Here is a 20,429-nt window from a genome sequence, read left to right on the forward strand (position 1 = left end):
TTGCGTCCTCTCTGCCATGTGATTTGCTAGCTCAGGAAGTCTGCGGTAAATATTGAATTTGATTTTTTCTTTTCTTAGTGCTGCGATTAATAATTGATGGCGTTTTCTTGCAGTTTGTGATGAAAAATTGAAGCACACGTGTGAGGGAGTCTCAAACCACCACAGTTGGAGAACACCACTGCACACTTACAAATATAAAACACTTACACACACACACACAACCTCTATACACATGACATGCAGGCCAATATAGTACTGTGCCATATATAGGCATGTTTACTTGCAGAAGGGCGGTTATTAATTACTGTGCTTGCAAGGCGGAACTTTATTAATAATCCAACATACTCTAGTATTCTGGTTAAATCCTGAATTCCAAATAATTATCTGTCTCAAATCCCTAATATGCAAAATTTATATTTATTTGGATTAGAATTTCAGCCTTAGGATTGGTCTAGTGAATATGTAAATAGATAAAGTTAATTATTAGCAACTATCATTCAGTTTTTTGTATTTAGTTGCAATAGTTATGTCATGTTAAATACAATCAAAAACAATAAATGTTAAAAAATATACACTTACTGGCCACTTTATTAGGTACATTTTACTAGTTCCGGGTTAGACCCACTTTTGCCTTCAGAACTGCCATAAACCTTCATGGCTTAGATTCAAAAAGGTACTGGAAATATTCCTCAGAGATTTGGGTCCATATTGACATGATTAAATCACACAGTTGCTGCAGATTTGTCGGCTGCACATCCATGATGCGAAACTCCCGTTCCCCCACGTCCCAAAGGTGCTATATTGGATTGAGATCTGTTGACTGTGGAGGTCATTTGAGTACAGTGAACTCATTGTCATGTTTAAGAAACCAGTCTGAGATGATTCACGCTTTATGATGCGTTATCTTGTTGGAAGTGGCCATCAGAAGATGGGTACACTGTGGTCATAAAGGGATGGACATGGTCAGCAACAATACTCAGGTAGGCTGTGGAGTGGACACAATGCTCAATTGGTACCAATGGCCCCAAAGTGTGTCAATAAAATATCCCCCACACCCTTACACCACTACCAGCAGCCTGAACTGTTGATACAAGGCAGGATGGATCCATGTTTTCATCTTGTTGATGCCAAATTCTGACGCTACCATCTGAATGTCGCAGCAGTTATCGAGACTTATTAGACCATGCAATGTTACTGTTGCCTTTCTATCAGCTGGAACCAGTCTGGCTATTCTCCTCTGACCTCTGGCATCAACACGGCATTTGAGCACACAGAACTGCCGCTTTAATATATTCTCTTTTAAAGACCATTCTCTGTAAACCCATTCTCTGATGGTTGTGCATGAAAATCCCAGTAGATCAGGAGTTTCTGAAATACTCAGACCAAAGTCCCTTAAATCAACTAACTTTCCCATTCTGATGCTCGGTTTGACCATGTCTACATGCATTGAGTTGCAGCTATGTGAGCAGTTGGACAGGTGTACCTAATAAAGTGGCCGGCGAGTGTGGTATCCTATTATTTTGTCGCGTATGTTTATTAATATTACAGACAAAAAAAAAGTAAAATAATGCATTATGGCCACTAGGGTAATTATCTGGCTGGTGTTGTTTACTAAAGCATTACCAGCCAGATAATTACCCTGGTGACCAAAAAATAATATTTTGAAGTAAAAACCCCTTTGCAATTTCAAAGCAACACCCTGGCAACAGCCAACAATGTCTAAGTGTTAGCATTCTTATTTCATTTCAAAATATGCAAAACATCTGTTGAAAAGCATTATACACTCAAAAAAATATTATTTTTTTGCTCGTTCAAACTATAAAATAAGCTATAACAACACAATTATTGAGATTTCATTGGGACAACTTAAATTATGTTTAATCCACATAAATTTGTAAAAAATGATTAAGCTAACTTAATAAATTTGTGTTGGGACAACATGAATGAATTGTGTGGATAGTGTGGACTGTGTGGACACTGCACTGTATAACAAATGCTGGGTTCCACAAAACTCTTTCAAGTTGTCCCAACGCAAATCAATTAAGTTAACCTCATCTTTTATTTATTTATTTTTTACAAGTTTAACTATGTTGAACATAAAACAATTAAGCCCCCCACCACCCCCCTCATTTTAAATAAGTAGATAGAACAAGCAGCAAAAATAATTTGAGTGTAGCAAAATACCACACTGTAGGTAAAATAAGGTTGTGAAATGGTTGCGAAAAGAAATCTGTACAAGGATTTACACTGTACATGTGTCTGTGTGTGAAGCTTGACAATACCTATAAGCCATAGTTCTAAAAGCCCTGTTAAAGGCTTAATCTGCAAAACTAATCTTAGAAGCACACACATGCACATAAACCCACCAGGCAACATCATACATTTAAACATTTGCAGGACCATTTTGTTTCTCTGAGGCGGTGAAAGTGGAATGAGTTAGACTGAAATGTTCCATTTCATACATCAATAAAGCAATGAAAAAGTTAACTTTTAGTGAACTTCAGTCGATAAAGCCCAGAGTATACTTCGGTTCTATCAAGGCGGGGTACACTCTCTCTCAGTGTGTGAATTTCACTAAGAGGAAATGCGATTTAGACCAAGCATGACATCCCCCGGAATACGATTTCTACCAAGGGGACCTTTAAACCTTTCCAGAAAATGATCTGTACTGATTTCTACTGCGAGGGAATTTGATTTCTACCGAGGGGGCCACTGAACGTGACTTATACTGCAAGGAATGAGACTGTACTGACGGGGACACCCCTGAATAAAATTTCTACTGTGAAAAATGTGATTCCAAGGGAAAACCCCCTGCAGAACAGCATTTCTACGCAGAAAGGGAGTGATGTCTACATAAAGGGAGTGTGATTTCTAGAAAAAGTGAATGGAATTTCTACAGAAAAGTAATGTGATTTTGACAATAGAGAACAGGATTTCTACAAAACATGATTTCTGGAAGGGAATGTGACTGACAAAAAGAAATATGATTTTATAGATTGAGAATGGGATTTTTACTGAAAGGGAATGCCATTTTAACAGAAAGGAAATATGATTTCTGCATGAAGGGAAAAGGGAATGTGATTTTGACAATAGAACAATACTTTCGGCAAAAAGTAGTGTAATCTCTACAGAAAAGGGCATGTGATTCTACAGAAATTAGATATGATTTCTTCAACAAAAAAAGTCATTTTGACAAATAGAGAATTACATTTTTACAGAAAGGGAACATTATTTCGACAAAAACATAATATGATTTCTACATAAAAGGAATGTAATTTCTACAGAACAGGAAACCCCCCTAAAAAAGACTATTTTCACTAAACAGAAAGGGAATTGTATTCCAACAATAAAGGAATGTGATTTCTACAACAAAATAATGTAATTTCTACAGAAGGGGTGCGTGATTCTATAAAAGAAATCTCCTATACAAAAAGGAATGCGATTTTACAGAAAGGTAACGTGATTTCAACAGAAAGGGAACATGGTTTCTATATAAAGGACATGTAATTTCTACTGATCAGAAAACCACTCTGAAAAATATAATTTTCACTAAACAGAAAGGGAATGTTATTCCTACAAAAAGGTAACATGGTTATTAAAGAAAAGGAATGTGATTGATTCCTACAAAAAGGCAACATGACTGGCAAAAAAATTTATTTCAAAAAAGGTAATGAATCGCTCTCAAGTAATTGCTTTGTACTGTTTTTAATTTTTCTTTCTCTTAAATTCAGTAATCTCTTACATTCCCCTCAGTGTGGAAGGCATTGTGCTGAAACGTCTGTGTCTTTTAATCACCAGTAGAATGTAAGAGCAAGAAAAAATAAAAACAGTACGAAGCAATTACTTGAGTGTGAATCATTACCTTTTTTAAATAATAGCATTGACAAGATTGACGCACCAAACCAAAGAAGTTCCTTAAAAAAACGCACACGAGCAGGGCAAACTTCAAAAACTCTATGCAAAAAAATTTATTTCAACAATAAATAAATAAATAAAATCTACAGAAAGGAAATATGATTTCAATAAAAAGAATATGATTTAAAAATATATATATATTTCCACAGAAAGGGAATGTGATTTCAACAAAAAGAAATGGGATTTCTACAGAAAGAATGTGTCTTCTACAAAAGGTGATTTTGACCAAAAGAATAATGTGATTTACAAAAAAAAAAAAAAAAGATTTCTACAAAAAGGAAAGCTATTTTACAGAAAATGAATGAGATTTCAACAGAAAGAGAATGTAATTTTTACAGAAAGGCAATATGATTTATAAAGAAAGATGGGATTTCTATTAATCGGACACACACTACCCAGAAGATTCAAATCAAGTCATTATTTCTATAGCCCTTTATACAGTACAACAGAGAATGTGTCAAAAAAGCTTGACAAGAATGAAAAATCAAATAATAAAACTCAATATAATAATAATTGAGCGACGCAGTGGCGCAGTAGGTAATGCTGTCGCCTCACAGCAAGAAGGTTGCTGGTTTAAGCCACGGCTGTGTCAGTTGGCAGTTCTGTGTGGAGTCTGCATGTTCCCTGTGTTCGAGTGGGTTTCCTCCGGGTGCTCCGGTTTCCCCCACAGTCCAAAGACATGCGGTACAGGTTATATGGGAAGGCTAAATTGTCCCTGGTGTATGTGTGTGAATGAGTATGGATGTTTCACAAAGATGGGTTGCAGCTGGAAGGGCATTCGCTGCGTAAAACATATGCTGGAAAAGTTGGCGGTTCATTCCGCTGTGGCGACCCCAGATCAATAAAGGGATTAAGCTGAACAGAAAATGAATAATAATAATTGTAGAATATATTCAATACATTGGGCAAGTAGTAGAATTCTGGTGTATTTCTAAAAGGATAAACTTCAGTTCAATCTGAATGTCACAGTTGAAGGACGATACACTAAAGGGCAGCTCCACTGACCCCAACCAAGCAAGCAAAAAGGCGAAGGGGAACACAATCCCACCCGAGGGAATGTGATGTCTACTGGACCGGACACCCTCCTGAACATGAACATGCTTTCCACTGAGGGGAATGGTATTTCTTCTGAAGAGGACACCCCTCTCAAAACACAATATCTACCAATGATGCCACCATCCTGGAAATGGGATTTCCAATAAATTGAGAGGTACTACCGAGGGGGGAAAAGGCCCACAAAACATGATCTCTTCAGTGCAGAAACCCTACCAAACAGGTGAAAGCTTAAATGTAAACCATTTTATTACACCCCATGATACTCTGCACAAATTTTTACCTCACTCAAAGAACACAATAAGCACTGCTCACATACTGGACATTACAAGACATTCTAAAAGTGTGAAGACATTAACAAATGACTTTCAGCAAGTCAGGAATAACCCCAAAGGCTCAATTATTTCTGCAGCAATACGCAGATGTGTTAGCAATAATATGCCTCTACATTATATAACAAAAGGTTTAGTATCTGAAACATCCAAAATATTTGACAAAGTGACTTCTGCCATTTTGACAACCAACAAATATTTCATTCACCTGCTTTAGAAAGATCCCAGTCAAGGCTTCAAAAGGGATTACAAGTGGAAAAGGGAGACGATTACATTTGAAAGCATCTGTGTGAAATCAAGCTTGGAAAGAGATGTGAGGATTTGGGAAGGAAAACGAGAGATTCTTGGTGCATTTCAGTGAATTATTCATGGGATATGTTGTAAATTAAATCAGGAGAGCAGACAACAAATGCACCGTATATGCTGTCTTTTTCATAATACAACGGAAAGGGGAGAATAATCAGGAGGAAATTAAAGCGGTGTACTGAAAAGAGTGCTTGCAATATTCTTCTTACGTCACTTCGCATTAAAATACCAAGCGTTATGCTGCTCTTATATGAAAATAGAATATTAGAAAATATTCTCATTCAGTCAACCTGATGGATATGGAACATTAGCATAGCAAAATCCTCATGATTTAACATAATTTTGCTTCAGGCTTTTTTGTGAAACTTGTAAAAATCATGTGGAGCCCCAAAGCAAAAGTGCTTCCAGTCGCTGCAGACTTCTTTGTTTATTTTGGTCTTTGGTTATATTTATACTTAGCTCTGTTGCGGAGGTCTGACTATAGTTTAGGAGATCTAATTGAAATGCAAGTGCTACCCTTCAGTCAGATAGATTGCACCATGGCCTCCTCACACTGCAGTAAAAGAGGCTTGTCCACATAAATCTGTTAGTGGGTTGTTAATCTAATGGTTAAAGATCCGGGCAGAAGAGGTTACAGGTTAAGTCACTTCTATACGTCAATTTGAAGCGACTGAAGAGCTGTTGAGACCACAGGGTTGGGGAAATCATATAAATATGACAGTGACAGTAATATAGCTATATTTACAGTAGAAGTCAGAATTATTAGCCCCCCTTTGATTTTTTTTTTTTTTTTTCTTTTTTAAAGGTTCAGGACACCTCTGAGAACTTTTTTTTTTTATATTAACAGATGTGTGTGTGTTGAGCACCTGTCAGCTTTAATTGGGGGGGAAACTGGATAATTTAGAGCTTTTGTCAGCTAATTTCAGGTTCCGGGTTTAAAATGATTTTTGGGGCGGGATTAAAATCGGCGACGTAGCGCAGTACTGCAAGTGCAATGTTGACGCGTCGGTTTCTCATTATTATTCATAGCGGAGTTTTCTTATCCTATGAGAAGAGCCGGCTGCTTAATTATTCATGAGACCTGCCAGAGTCAAGCCCGAGCTGAGAGACACGGAAACCACGGCACAGTATTTAGCCGTTCATGAAGGCTCATATGCGTTTGTTTCCATCATCCACCGGGTTTGTTGCATGTTTTCCCCCGCGATCTTGTCAGGGCCGATCATACAGCAAAGCTGTGTGCGTGCTGCTAGCATTTTTGTCGGGAGAGCAGCACGAGAATTAGAGAATGGCGGACGCTGTCTTTTATCAGGAGTTCGTTCACATTCAGACACATCGCCGTGCTGCTGTGTTTGCCTAAATCCTCCAGATTACCAGCAGGGTTAATGGTTAAAATAGACGGGTCAGGAGACCTGCTGCACTGAGTCTGCTGGATACGGAGATTGAGGGAGAAGTCCTCATTTATAGTGTTTACATAAACACACTTATCTTTATAATGATATAAATTGTGGTTGTGTATATGAAATTACGAATAACAAATGTAGCAGGGCATTAAATCACTGTTCATTTCTTTGCATTTTAACTTTGCAAACTATAAACTCATGCGTTTCCTTTGTGTCTCATTTTGTGAGCTAACTGACAACAGCAGTTATTCGCTCCCCTTCTCCCCTGCTGGCCACGCCCACTCCTGCCCGATGCTCGCGGAGCTCCACGCCCATTAATCATGCATCTTTTGAAAAAATTCTGAAGTAGACTTCAACCGAAAGAGGGGGGTGTCATGGCCCTTTAAATATTTCCAAGATAATGTTAAACAGAGCAAGGACATTTTTACAGTGTGTCTGATAATATTTTTTCTTCTAGAGAAAGTCTGATTTGTTTTAATTCGACTAGAATAAAAGCAGTTTTTAACTGATTACCCTATTCTGTCTAGTTAATCTAATTAACCTAGTTAAGCCTTTAAATACTTTAAGCTGTATAGAAGTGTCTTAAAAAATATCTAGTAAAATATTATTTACTGTCATCATGGCAAAGATAAAATAAATCAGTTGTTAGAAATAAGTTGTTAAAACTGTTATGTTTAGAAATGTGTTGAGAAAAATCTCTCTGTTAAACAGAAAAATGTGGGCTAATAATTTAGGGGGGTTAATAATTCTTACTTTAACTGTTAATATTTTATGCATATCTATTCATCTTTGTTAACATTAGTTAATAAAAAATAAAGTTGTTCATTGTTAGTTCATTTTAAATCACAGCCAGTGCATCAACTAATGTTAACATGCATGATTTTACCAATAAATGCATCAGTAAATGCTGAACTATGAAGTATTGTTCATTATTTGTCCACGCTAATAAATACATGAACTAATAATAAAACATTAATGCAAAGTGAGACCTACAAATCGATTTACTAGCTAAAAAGGTAGGCTAATAACAAATAAATGACAAATGAATAATAAACTAAACGCTTTCATCCAGCATCAAATGAAAGTCCTACAGAGGCACTTCTTTGGCACGTTGACACTTGTCAAATCGAATTAGTCAGTCTCTTTTCGCGTTCCTCACCTGAGCAGCCAAAACATCTCAAAAGTTTATTGAAACATACTGGAGCCTTTCCCTGTCAGCTCTGTTTTGACTTGAACTGGACACACGAGTGGCTTTAAAGCCCCCTGAGGATTTCAGGACTCCTGAAGTCAGATTTGTTGACGTGTTCCCTTTCGGCCCCTGAGGATCATTCCCACTTGAGCAATTAAAGTGACGAAGCACATGATATGACAGTGCTGGAATTTCCAGCAGGAGAGTGACAAGGAGAAGCAGGGAAAGTCAGCAGGGGCTTGTTAAAATGTGCCTGGGAACAAAGCTTCACATCACAGGAATGAGTCAGAGCTGGCGTTAACATTAGCCTGAGAGCGGCAGCCTGTGCCCGGATCCTGTCGGAAATACACGTGCACTCCAGGACTGAAGCGAGGCGCAGCGGGATGCCATGATTAGACCTTTTCAATCACGCAGCCATAGGTGGAGCATTGATTAAAGCAGCAGGAGGTGATATTTCAGAGATATTAGCACTTCGGCTTTCTCGCTGATGCGTTCATGCCATATGGATGATGATGAGGAGGAGGAGGAGGCTGTGTAGCACATGCAAAGCAGCATTTACAACCACAACGTGAGCACATACACTCTCAGCCAACAGGTTTGGGGGCAAAAGGTTGGAATATCACAATAAATTATGATGTGAATCTCAACGTTAAAGAGGGCCAGCTGGCCTGGAGCCAGAATGAGAGATTTTAAAGCCAAATGACAGAACAATGGTTGACAGTCACTGCTCCTTTCAGATTACCGGAGCAAAGCTGTGGAAAAATCTTGCTTTTGTTGATGTTGTGCACATATGTTTGTGTGTTACAAATGTTTGGTGTCCTGAGTTGTTTCATTAGGTACATCTGATAAATATGCTTGTTAATGTAAATATCTGACCATCCAATCAGATGACAGCAATTCAATTCATTAAGGCATGCAGTGTTATGTGAGGCCAAGATGATCAAATTGAGCATAAGAATGAGAAAGGGTGATTTTAGATATTATGATTTATGGTTGCGACATAGTGTGTCTTTATCAGATCTAGAGCCATTCATTAATTATGGATTTTAAAACTATTGACAAAAAATATAGCAGCCTTTTGCCATGTAACTTTCATGTTTATGTTTGTTCATGAAATACAAGAATTCAAAAATATGTTTGCCAGGCCGAACACCTATTTAAAGAATAAAATATTCACTTCAGCCCTGAAATTTTAATTAATGTGTCAATAATTTGTTTGCATGTTCAAAATTCTTTGATGACCAAAGCATTAAGGTAAAAACAACGCACGCACACACAAACATTCACACACACAACATATAAAAAATGTATATAATATATATACAGTTGAAATATTAGCCATCTTTTTCTTTTTTTTTTTTTCTTTTTTTATATATATTTCCCAAATTACGATTAACAAAGCAAGGACATTTTCACAGTATGTCTGATAATATTTTTTCTTCTGGAGAAAGTCTTATTTGTTTTAACTTGGCTAGTATAAAAGCAGCTTTTAATTTTTAGGGTCAAAATTATTCACCCCTTTAAGCTATATATTTTTTCGATAGTATACAGAACAAACTTTCTTTATACAATAACTTGCCTAATTACCCTAACTTGCCTAGTTAACCTAATTAATCTAGTTAAGCCTTTAAATGTCACTTTAAGCTGTATAGAAGTGTCTAGTAAAATATTATTTACTGTCATCATGGCAAAGATAAAATAAATCAGTTATTAGAAATAAGTTATTAAAACTATTGTTTAGAAATGTGTTGAAAAAAATCTTCTCTCCGCCAAACAGAAATTGGAGAAAAAAATAAAGAAGGGGCCAAAAATTCTGGGGGGTTAATAATTCTGACTTCAACTGTATATATGAGCAGTATTACACGAGTAGCTGTGCGATTATGGCTGTATATTGGCACTGGTGGGAGGTGAAGAACACCAGAAACCATTGCTACTTCACAAATATCATATTAGAGCTAGTGTTTGAATGATTCTCTAGCGTAGAAACAGGTGATTTTGCTCACATTTTAAGATTATTAGGCTATCTACAGAGATTTTCTAGTATTTCTCTGTTGCAATCAGGAGATCACAATGATTAACCCAGAAAAAGCCAAAGCAAACACTACCAGATTACTATGGTATAAATACAGACCTACAACATAGAAAAGAGAGAGACTTACTTAGAATCTCTCTTACCTGTTTAGCCGAATGCTTCATTTATGTAGTTTATATGCAAAACGCTGTTTCGATGTTATTCTCACATGCTAACGATAACGAATTTTGGGGTACTAAAACTCTGAGGTAAACAATTGAACATGTTTCATGACAGTTTACATGAAGTTTTTATTGACAGTTGTTTTGCAGTTAAAACACAGATTCATTGATTATTGTATATATTTTAGGAAGCTTTACGGTTTCTTTTAACATACCTTATAATGCTCATTCATGTTCTTGTATCTTGTAATAATTGCAATGAATCATCTTCGTGTCAGACTTCATAATCTTCTGCTCTTTAGAGCAACCACCGCATACTGAAATTCCCGCCTACACTAACTGCAAATGAATCGATATGGAAATATGATTGGACTTTAATTTCATTTTTTGAAAAACACTACGAGATGATTGGCTACCATTGATTACACTATTTTCGTACGCCTGGTAGCCTAGATTGAAATAAACAAGAGGATATTTTCCTACAGGCCAGAGTCCTGAATTAAACATTATTATATACTGGTAACATAATTTATGCACAAAAGACACTGGAGAGAGCAAAATATACATACTACAGTGTATTAGAAAAGACACCTCCCACCCCCACAAAAAAAAACTGACGTTTCATGTGTCTGTAAAATCCAAATTTGCAGTCTATCTAGTTTAGATAGAGTCTTTGTTATTCTATAACAAAATCAGATAAATAGTGCCGATTTTTATCCAGGAATGAGCAATGTACACTGCACTGGTTTGGCTAAGTGTCTTACATCTTCAGGCCAGTAGAGGGAGTTTCAAGTGTTCAGTGTTATGTGCCTTTATTGAGTCGAGCGCGCTGCTCATTCTGCTGCTCCTTTGAATCCTCCCATGGACGCGGACCACGAATGTTCTTCCATCCGTCCAAATCCTGATCCTTTAATTTCTGTAAAAACAAAACACATTATATTACATTTCTAGAAGTATTTCATAGCAAATGCATTCAATTTGTAACAAAGTTTGCTAAATTAGAAAAAGACTTGAAGGCTACAAAAACAGAACAAGACCCTACAGTAAAGCTCAAAAGATTTTTTTTAAGTTGTTGAAAATCATATTTTCTGCTTGAACATATTTTAATGGATAACTAATTTATGTGCAGGCAAAGCTGAATCGTTCATTCAGTGTCACATGATCCTTCTGACATATAGGCAAGGGCAAATTTAACCAATAGGTAAGCGCCTGCTTAGGGCCCAAGGAAATCTGAGCCACTTCTGAGCCAATTCTGCCACTTGAGAGCGCTCTTCTACTACACGTTCGCTAGCAGAAGATCATATTTAATAGCATTGTATCTTCTCATAAATGGCTGGATGGATAAAAATAAAGTTTTAAAAGTCAGAGAGAATCAACACTTCAGTATAATGGCAGTCTGCTTTTTCTGCGCTGGACAGCCTCAACCACACACAACCAGAAACGCAGAAGCTAAATGAACCATCCAGTGCACTTTACATGGGGACCAAACAGCCAACTAGACACTTTCTGTCCAGAATAACTTACAGCACGTTAATTACCAGCTCGGTCAGTCAGTCTCCCTGGAGCAACCTAGCGTTACATGACAAACAGCATGACAAAATTGTGATTACAGTCTCCCTGCGTCAGGTCCAAACCTGCACCGACTGCATTTAACAAGCCAGATGTTTAAGCATTAGGCCAACATAACCTGACTACTGAGTAAACATGACCACCATCTTGCAGCAAAACAGCAGATGGCTCAATAAAACATTATAACACAATAAAACATTAGTACACATGCACAGATTCATCTATCGATATAGCCCTCTCTATCTTATATTCCTCCTGAAGGATGACAGACTAAAATATTGTGAATATTGTTTTTAAAAGTAATAATTTTGTAAAGCAATTCAAAATAATCTTTTATTTCATATAAATATTTTACGTTTTTTATTCAATTCAATGAATGAAAAGATTGGTTTTTAGGATTATTCAGCTGTTTAATGAATCTTTCTCTCCTGAATTATTTATAATGAGTTTTACAAGCAGGTGTGTCAACCGATTAGCTTTGTTTTAGGACAAGCAAGAATGGCTACATATTTAAGCAGGAAAAGCAGAGTGCAATAAAAACCTTGTCAATGTGTCCCAGGGTTGTTTTTAATAGCTGTTAAAGCAAGAGTGATTTATTAATATTTAAACAGATTCAGTGTAGTAAGAATGTTATGTTTGTAAAGGAGAAAAAAATGAATTGATTTATCTGATTCTATTTTAATGTGTCCAAAAATAGTTTTGCATATTAAGTGTTTTTGTAAAAGCAAGTTAAATCTCTTTTTCACGTTCAAGTTGCTTAATTGGCATGACATTTTTGTTGGAGTATTGCAATCATTATACAATAATTATAGAAAACTCATTATCAAAATAATCAAATATACAAATGACAGAAAAAGACAATACCTGTATTATAATTTTAACTTTCATATGTGGATTGTTTAAATAAGGCTAATTAATTCAGTGAATTAACAATTTCTTATGGCATATACATAATTTGTACCCAGTTTAAATGTCATGTCATTCAATTTTCAATTCAAAAGAGCTTTATTGGCATGACCAAAGCATAGCACGTTACATGAACAATGAATAAAATAGCAGTGATCATAAGACAGACAGACAGACAGACACAGACACAGACACACACACACACACACACACACACACACACACACACACACACACACACACACACACACACACACACACACACACACACACACACACACACACACACACACACACACACACACACACACACACACACACACACACACACACACACAAATATCCAAACCTTTTAACCAGTATTCATCTGAATTAACAGTCTCTTGTCAATAATGGGGTTGATCGAGAAAGCCAGAGAGGAGCAGAAGCAGGAGATGAAGTAATGATGATAAAGGAAGAGCAGAGTTTATTGAATAACTGATCCGACTTTGGGTTTTCCAAAAAACGCCCCAGAAAATGTCAAAAAATCCCACTGACTTTACATTGGGTCAAACTTTGTAAGCTCATAACTCTGCATCAGACTGTCCTACAGACTAGAGTCTGGCCTCATTTAACCCAGTCTAGCCAGCAGCCAACCACTGAAGATTCCTGAGGATTCCTAGCCACTCCTTAGCAACCAATTTCAGCATTAATAGCCAAACATGTTAACCAGTATTCAACTGAATTAACAGTCTCTTATCAATATAGGAGTTGACTGAGAAAGCCAGAGAGGAGCAGATGCATGAGATAAAGTAATGATGATAAAAAGAGCAGAGTTTATTGAATAATGGAAAATGACGGCGTCACAATATTGTTCAGAGTCTATACAGACCTTGAAATGAAGACATTCTCTAATCTCATACTTATGAAAACAAGTGAATCCACAGAGTCAAAAGATTATAACAATATGAAAAAGTAATAATAAAGCAAGAAGTATAGACAAGCATTAATAATAATAAAACACAAATGTATGGCTTTTCTTGAAGCAACACACAGAAGTTTGCTACAAGGATTCTAAGATCCTTAGTTGGATTCTTCATTATTAATAATTCATAGTAAATACAATATACAGCTGTGCATTCATGCAAACAGTTTTAAACAATGTTTCAGACTAGTTTTGTCCACTGTTTATGACAGGCTAATACATAATTTCAGCTGTTGATATCAGAGTTTCTCTCTCAGAATATGACTCAGTGTTTCTATATTTTATAAAGATGTCAAATTTGCTGTAATTATCTAGAAATTGGAGAAGAATGTGGATATAATGTTGTGGTAATGTTCACAGCGCAGAAGGAAATGCTCCTCAGATTCCACTGATAGATAGATAGATTGATAGATTGATAGATTGATTGATTGATTGATAGATTGATAGATTGATAGATTGATAGATAGATTGATAGATAGATAGATAGATCTATCTATCTATCTATCTATCTATCTATCTATCTATCTATCTATCTATCTATCTATCTGTCTGTCCTTCTAGGCGGTCTGTCTTATTTCAGCCTCTTTAACATAGATCAGGTACTCTGCTGTTTCCAAAAGGTGATGTTATTTCTGTGCCTGTATGACGTGTTTGTGCCCGATTATGTTGTGCTGGTTGAGTTTCAGCAGTAGATGTGAGTGTCAGCGTGCTCTTGTGTATCTGCTGTTCTGGACGGTGCATTGCTTCAGCCTGATACCAGCTCACATCAATGCATTTCAGATGATTAGAAAACTTCACAGCTCTTTTTTTAAAGGCTGATCAGTAAATGGTATGGAGCCTTTTCACAAGCTGATTATCTTAAATCCTTGAAACTTTTTCATATTTTGATGAAAAAAAACATATGTACATTTATAATGATTTATCTACGTATTATGTCATCATTGCAGCAAAAAAAAAAAAATTATATATATATATATATATATATATATATATATAGGTATGTATGTATGTATGTATGTATATATATATATAAATATATAAATATATATATATATACCACTTATGCGCATCAATGGATTTGCTCGTCAGTGTTTGAACTTTCAGCAGCGATTATTAAACCACACTGAACAGAACTTTAACTCTTAAAACTGGACTGACATTATTTCAATTTATTATAATCTTCTATTTTAAGCTTCTTTGACACAATCTACACTGTAAAAATGCTATACAAATAAAGATAAATTGAATTATGCGGAGTGTTTCTAATGCAGCGTCTATGAGCAGGACAATAAAGTTAATGTCAGTCTCTCCTCTGGCTATCTGAGCTTATCACTTATTCTTAATATTCATTCTCACGCATTTTTTTTTTGAAAATCTTGATGACACTATTGTTGAGTTTTATTTTATTATTTAAGAAAATAAGATTGTAATATATTTGTTGTACTCTCCCATTTACTGTGCTCTAAGTTTACCCAACTATGACGATTTTCACTGCTGAGAAACTCAGAAATGAGAAAATGTCCAGTTCCGCTCTAAATAAGTTGTTTGGCGTAGCTTGATGTTCTTTAGTATAATCTTACATTATTTAATTACATCATACACACACACACATGGCGACACGGTGGCTCAGTGGTTAGCATTGTCGCCTCACAGCAAGAAGGTCGCTGGTTTGAGTCCCGCCTGGGCCAGTTGGCATTTCTGTGAGGAGTTTGCATGTTCTCCCCGTGTTGGCGTGGGTTTCCTCCGGGTGCTTCGTTTTCCCCCACAGTACAAAGACTAGCGCTATAGGTGAATTGAATGAACTAAATAGGCTGTAGTGTATGTGTGTGAACAAGTGTGTATAGATGTTTCTCAGTACTGGGTTGCAGCTGGAAGGGCCTCACTCACATATAATGCAATCAGCTTATGGTTTTAGTATTTTTAGCCAGATCTGAACTAGTTTCACAAGGAACTCTATTTTTTAATCATATAAAAGACACTTATAACATTTACAGCCAGCTAAAAGTTTCAGTTTTAGAAATACTTCATAGGGTGTCTTTCTCTCTCATTACCTCATATTCCTCCTGAAGGATGACAGACTGTTTCTGACTCTTCACTCTGGCTTCCAGTGCCGGGTCCAGCTAAATTTAACACCAAAATCAACCAAAGGATAAAAAGAAAAAAATATTTACGTTAAGAACAATAAAATTTTATTATAGGTTTTTTTTCTATACTCACCGGCCACTTTATTAGGTACACCTGTCCAACTGCTGATTAATGCATATTTCTAATCAGCCAATCACATGGCAGCAACTCAATGCGTTTAGGCATGCAGACATGGTCAAGACGATCTGCTGCAGTTTAAACCGAGCATCAGAATGGAGAAGAAAGGTGATTTAAGTGGTTTTGAATGTGGCATGGTTGTTGGTGCCAGATGGGCTGGTCTGAGTATTTAAAAATATGCTAATCGACTGGGATTTCCATGCACAACCATCTCTAAGCTTTACAGAGTGTGGTCCAAAAGGAGAAAATATCCAGAGGGTGGCAGCTCTGTGGGTGCAAATGCCTTGTTACTGCCAGAGGAGAATGGCCAGACTGGCTGATAGAAAGGCAACAGTGACTCAAATAACAACTCGTTACAACCGAGGTATGCAGAAGAGCATCTCTAAATGCACAACACGTCCAAACTTAAGTCGGATGGGTTACAGCAGCAGAAAACCACACCGGGTGCCACTCCTGTCAGCCAGGAACAGGAAACTGAGGCTACAATTCGCACAGGCTCACTGAAATTGAACAATAGAAGATTAGAAAAATGTTGCCTGATCTGATGAGTCTCGATTTCTGCTGTGACATTTGGATGGTAGGCTCAGAATTTAGCGTCAACACCATGAAAGCATGGATCCATCTAGCCTGTATTAACAGTTCAGGCTGCTTGTGTAATGGTGTGGGGGATACATTCTTGGCACACTTTGGGTCCTTTAGTACCAACTGAGCATCGTGTCAACACCACAGCCTACCTAAGTACTGTTGCCAACCATTCCTTTCTGACCACATAACACACCATGTCATAAAGCGTGAATCATCTCAGACTGGTTTCTTAAACATGACAATAAGTTCACTGTACTCAAATGGCCTTCACAGTCACCAATTCTCAATCCAATAGAGCAACTTTGGAATGTGGTAAAATAGGAGATTCACATCATGAATGTGGAGCCGACTAATCTGGAGCAATTGTAAGATGCCATTATGTCAATATGGACCAAAATTTTTTGAGGAATATTTTACAGTGCTTTGTTGAATCTTTGCCATGAAAGATTAAGGCAGTTCTGAAGGCAAAGGGGGGTCCAACACGGTACTTGTAAGTAAGGTGTATCTAATAAAGTGGCCGGTGACTCTAGCTTTCAATATTGATGTAAAATAGATTTTTTTATTCCAACATTTAGACTTTTACCTTCTTAATATAATTTCAGAAAATAATTCTTTGCAAATTCTAAAAAGGGAAATCATATTAGCGGCCAATCACTATCAAAGTACCACATTGTTCCTTACATGCTATTTAAGACCGAATGTTCAAAGCACCAAGTCACAAATCATCAAAAACTAACGAATATTAAATCAACTTTACCTCAATACTTTCACTTACCTTTCTTTGGATCTTCTGAGCATCATATCTAATCTGAGTGAATTCTCTCAAACCAAACGAGCCTCCCACGATCAGCAGCTTCAGACAAACATCATACAAACAAGACATATGAGCAGATACATTACTGGTTGATTTCACAAAAACAGAAACTATACAATAGCGTTTAACATTGTTGGAAGAGTTTAAAATAAATATATTTCAGTACAGTCAAGACACTTACCAGCATCGGGACCCCGTATTTTACTGTCCGGTTATTTTGCAGCTTACGAACTTGATTCCACATGTTTAGTTCATCTACGTCATGCTACAATTACACATATTTTATAGTAAAGTCAGTAGGACATAACTAAACATCTCTCTACAGGGCGCCGCCATGTAAACCCACAATCCCTTGTACAGCCGCATAATACGTCCGTGTGGGACTGAAGAGAGGCTAATGGGTTCCACTTTTAAAAATCGTTAAAAAGTTGAGTAATAAATAAAAAAAAGATTAGTAATAATTAATATATCTATTTACAGAAGAAGCTATAGAGCAGATAAGCTGGCCACCAACTACATTTTTATTAAATCTGTGACATAGAAGTCAAAAGATTTGTTAATGTATCAAAGCACAAAATAATGAAATTTTCGTTTTCCTCTCAGTGTGCTAGTTTTGAGACACTCTATATGTCTGTGTACCTTTGACCGAATTAAAAATGCCATTTTTTTCTCTCATAGGGACAGTCCCAGTGTTGTTTTATCAGGAAGAACAATAATCAAACTGTTTCCTTGTATATGCTGTCACAACATATTCATGTACATCAACATTGATTCATGTTACAGGAGAGTAGCCGATTGCCAAGACTTGAATATTTTTTTCTACAGCATATTTAAGTGATTGTTATCATTATAAATAATAAGTAAATAATGTTATAAATAATAAACAATGAGTAACTCAAAACATTTATCCATAAACGCAATGTAAACACTTGAGAAAAATTACTGTGAGAAAGTTTACTATGGCTTGTGTACTTTTATTTCTTGGTTCATTATTTTTATTTGCAAAATGAATTCTATTTATATACAAACATAACAAATGTATTTTTATGCAGTTTCTTGCTCAAATTTCTTTGATCAAAATGTTGACACTTGACACCTACTGTCAGGTTTTGTAAGAGCAGATAGTTATGAAATCTAACATGATATATTTTGCATTCAGTGTATTATTGGTGTTTATTTTCAGAAGGGATGAGAGACCTAAGAGGACCCCCGTATGCAGACTGATGGAGAGAGTCATACTGTGGGTTATAGTGGTTATGGACCAGGACTATGAAAAAAGTCTGTTAGGGCAAATCAACGACCAGAATGTTCCTAAGGGTCTCCCATCCAAGGTGAGCATAAAAACAAGTTGATCTGTGATATATATATGTGATGTACAGTTGAAGTCAGAATTATTAGCCCTCTTGAATTATATTAGCCCCCCTGTATATTGTTTTCCCCAATTTCTGTTTAACTGAAAGATTTTTTTTCAATACATTTATAAACATAATAGTTTTAATAACTCATTTCCAATCATTTATTTCTTTTATCTGTGCCATGGTTACAGTACATCCTATTTTTCAAGATACTAGTATTCAGCTTAAAGTGACATTTAAAGGCTTAACTAAGTTAATTAAGCAAGTTGGGATAATTAGGCAAGTTATTGTATAACCATGGTTTGTTCTGTAGACAATCGAAAAGTAAATATTGCTTAAGGTGGCTAATATTATTGACCTTAAAATGGTTTTAAAAAATCAAAACCAAACCACTTTTAATGTGATTAAAATACAGTTAAATAGACTTAAGCATTCGTTTAGCTGTTCAAGCATAAAATGAGATGAAAGTCTGTGTAATCGCTAGTGCTGTCAGCAGCAGCAGGCTAGCGCAGAACTTCCATTGAAAATAATGGGGTAAAACAAATTTTCATATTTTAAAGAGATGGCAGGGAGAAATGGAATGTAATGCAGTGCTTCCTATCCAGCCTGAGACCCACTTTATATCAAATATATATTAGGCAGTGAAGATCACAGATTTCTTTTAAACAAAACAGATCTTAAACGTGCCGATTTTGTAATGCAAAGACAGTTCACTGGAAACCGTTGGGCTGGCTGCTGAAAATTAAAAGTCTGTGTGCATTATATACCCCATTACCGTAGCTAATTGAACACATTTCTTCCTAATAAGCAATTAAAAACACAAACACACAAACAACTGTGATCGTTTCTTTATTTAAATTTTCATTTTTTTTAAACGTTTTTTTAATAAGGTGAAGAAAAATACCTTTTTTTGTTCTGTATAATAAAATATGTTACCTTTATTCCTTTATGAAGAGGAGAAAAAAACAAAACAAGAAGTAAAAATACACAAAACATTCCTCCTGTGGGGAAGTTTTTCAATGTTACATTTGGAAGCAGAAAAGGAGAAGATCTGTTCATGAAATCTGACTCGCCGTCTCATCAACGAGCATTTACAGAAGGTAAAAAAAGTGAACCAATCGCATCACATCAACATGCAGTCAGAGGTCACATGATGCTGCCGTTACACATATTCCAAACCGATTGTTGCATAATGTCACATACACTAATGTGATATCCAGACGAGCATGTGAAGGCAGCATTTCTGACACGATCCCTAAAGCAGGCAAGACAGACTTCATGAACACACTGGAGAGAAAGAGCAGGAAGTCGTATATGACACACAGGAAGGGCTGAAAGGACGATACAAAAAAAAAAAACGAGCCAACGTCATTGGGTGGAGCTGATGGAAGCTGCTCTGATTGGCTGATCTGGGACCAGTTCTGCATGTTGGTTCCAGATCAGCGTTTAAGAGCCACTGTTACTCTCAAGCAGGTCGCACACCAGAAGCGACGCTCGGCGGCGCGCCGCGCAGCGCCACGCAGCGCCATGTATTTTAGAATTCTAAACATAGGTTTCTATCAGGATACACACACCGGCGCCGCAAG

At 36.5% G+C, this 20,429-nt stretch overlaps 2 protein-coding genes across 9 annotated transcripts in view; both read right to left on the bottom strand.

The window, feature by feature from the left end:
- Positions 1-10,499: 10,499 nt before the first annotated feature.
- On the bottom strand, positions 10,500-17,855 carry cox16 (cytochrome c oxidase assembly factor COX16). Its single transcript, NM_001017594.1, is given in 4 exon segments — positions 10,500-11,304; positions 15,879-15,947; positions 17,450-17,527; positions 17,670-17,855. Coding segments are annotated over 4 exon segments (324 nt in total). The 5' UTR covers positions 17,733-17,855; the 3' UTR covers positions 10,500-11,190.
- Positions 17,856-19,676: 1,821 nt separating this feature from the next.
- actn1 (actinin, alpha 1) overlaps positions 19,677-20,429 on the bottom strand; it is a 70,753-nt gene continuing 70,000 nt past the window's right edge. For 6 of the 8 annotated variants that reach the window (XM_009307476.5, XM_009307474.5, XM_009307475.5 and 3 more), the window contains one exon: positions 19,677-20,429. This exon is cut by the window's right edge and continues 421 nt beyond it. The gene's annotated coding sequence lies outside the window, so the exon portion shown is untranslated. The other 2 variants (XR_012388578.1, NM_001168286.2) reach the window with 1 other exon arrangement.

The sequence above is a fragment of the Danio rerio genome, chromosome 13 (assembly GCF_049306965.1).
Source record: "Danio rerio strain Tuebingen ecotype United States chromosome 13, GRCz12tu, whole genome shotgun sequence".
Taxonomy (NCBI): Eukaryota; Metazoa; Chordata; class Actinopteri; order Cypriniformes; family Danionidae; genus Danio; species Danio rerio.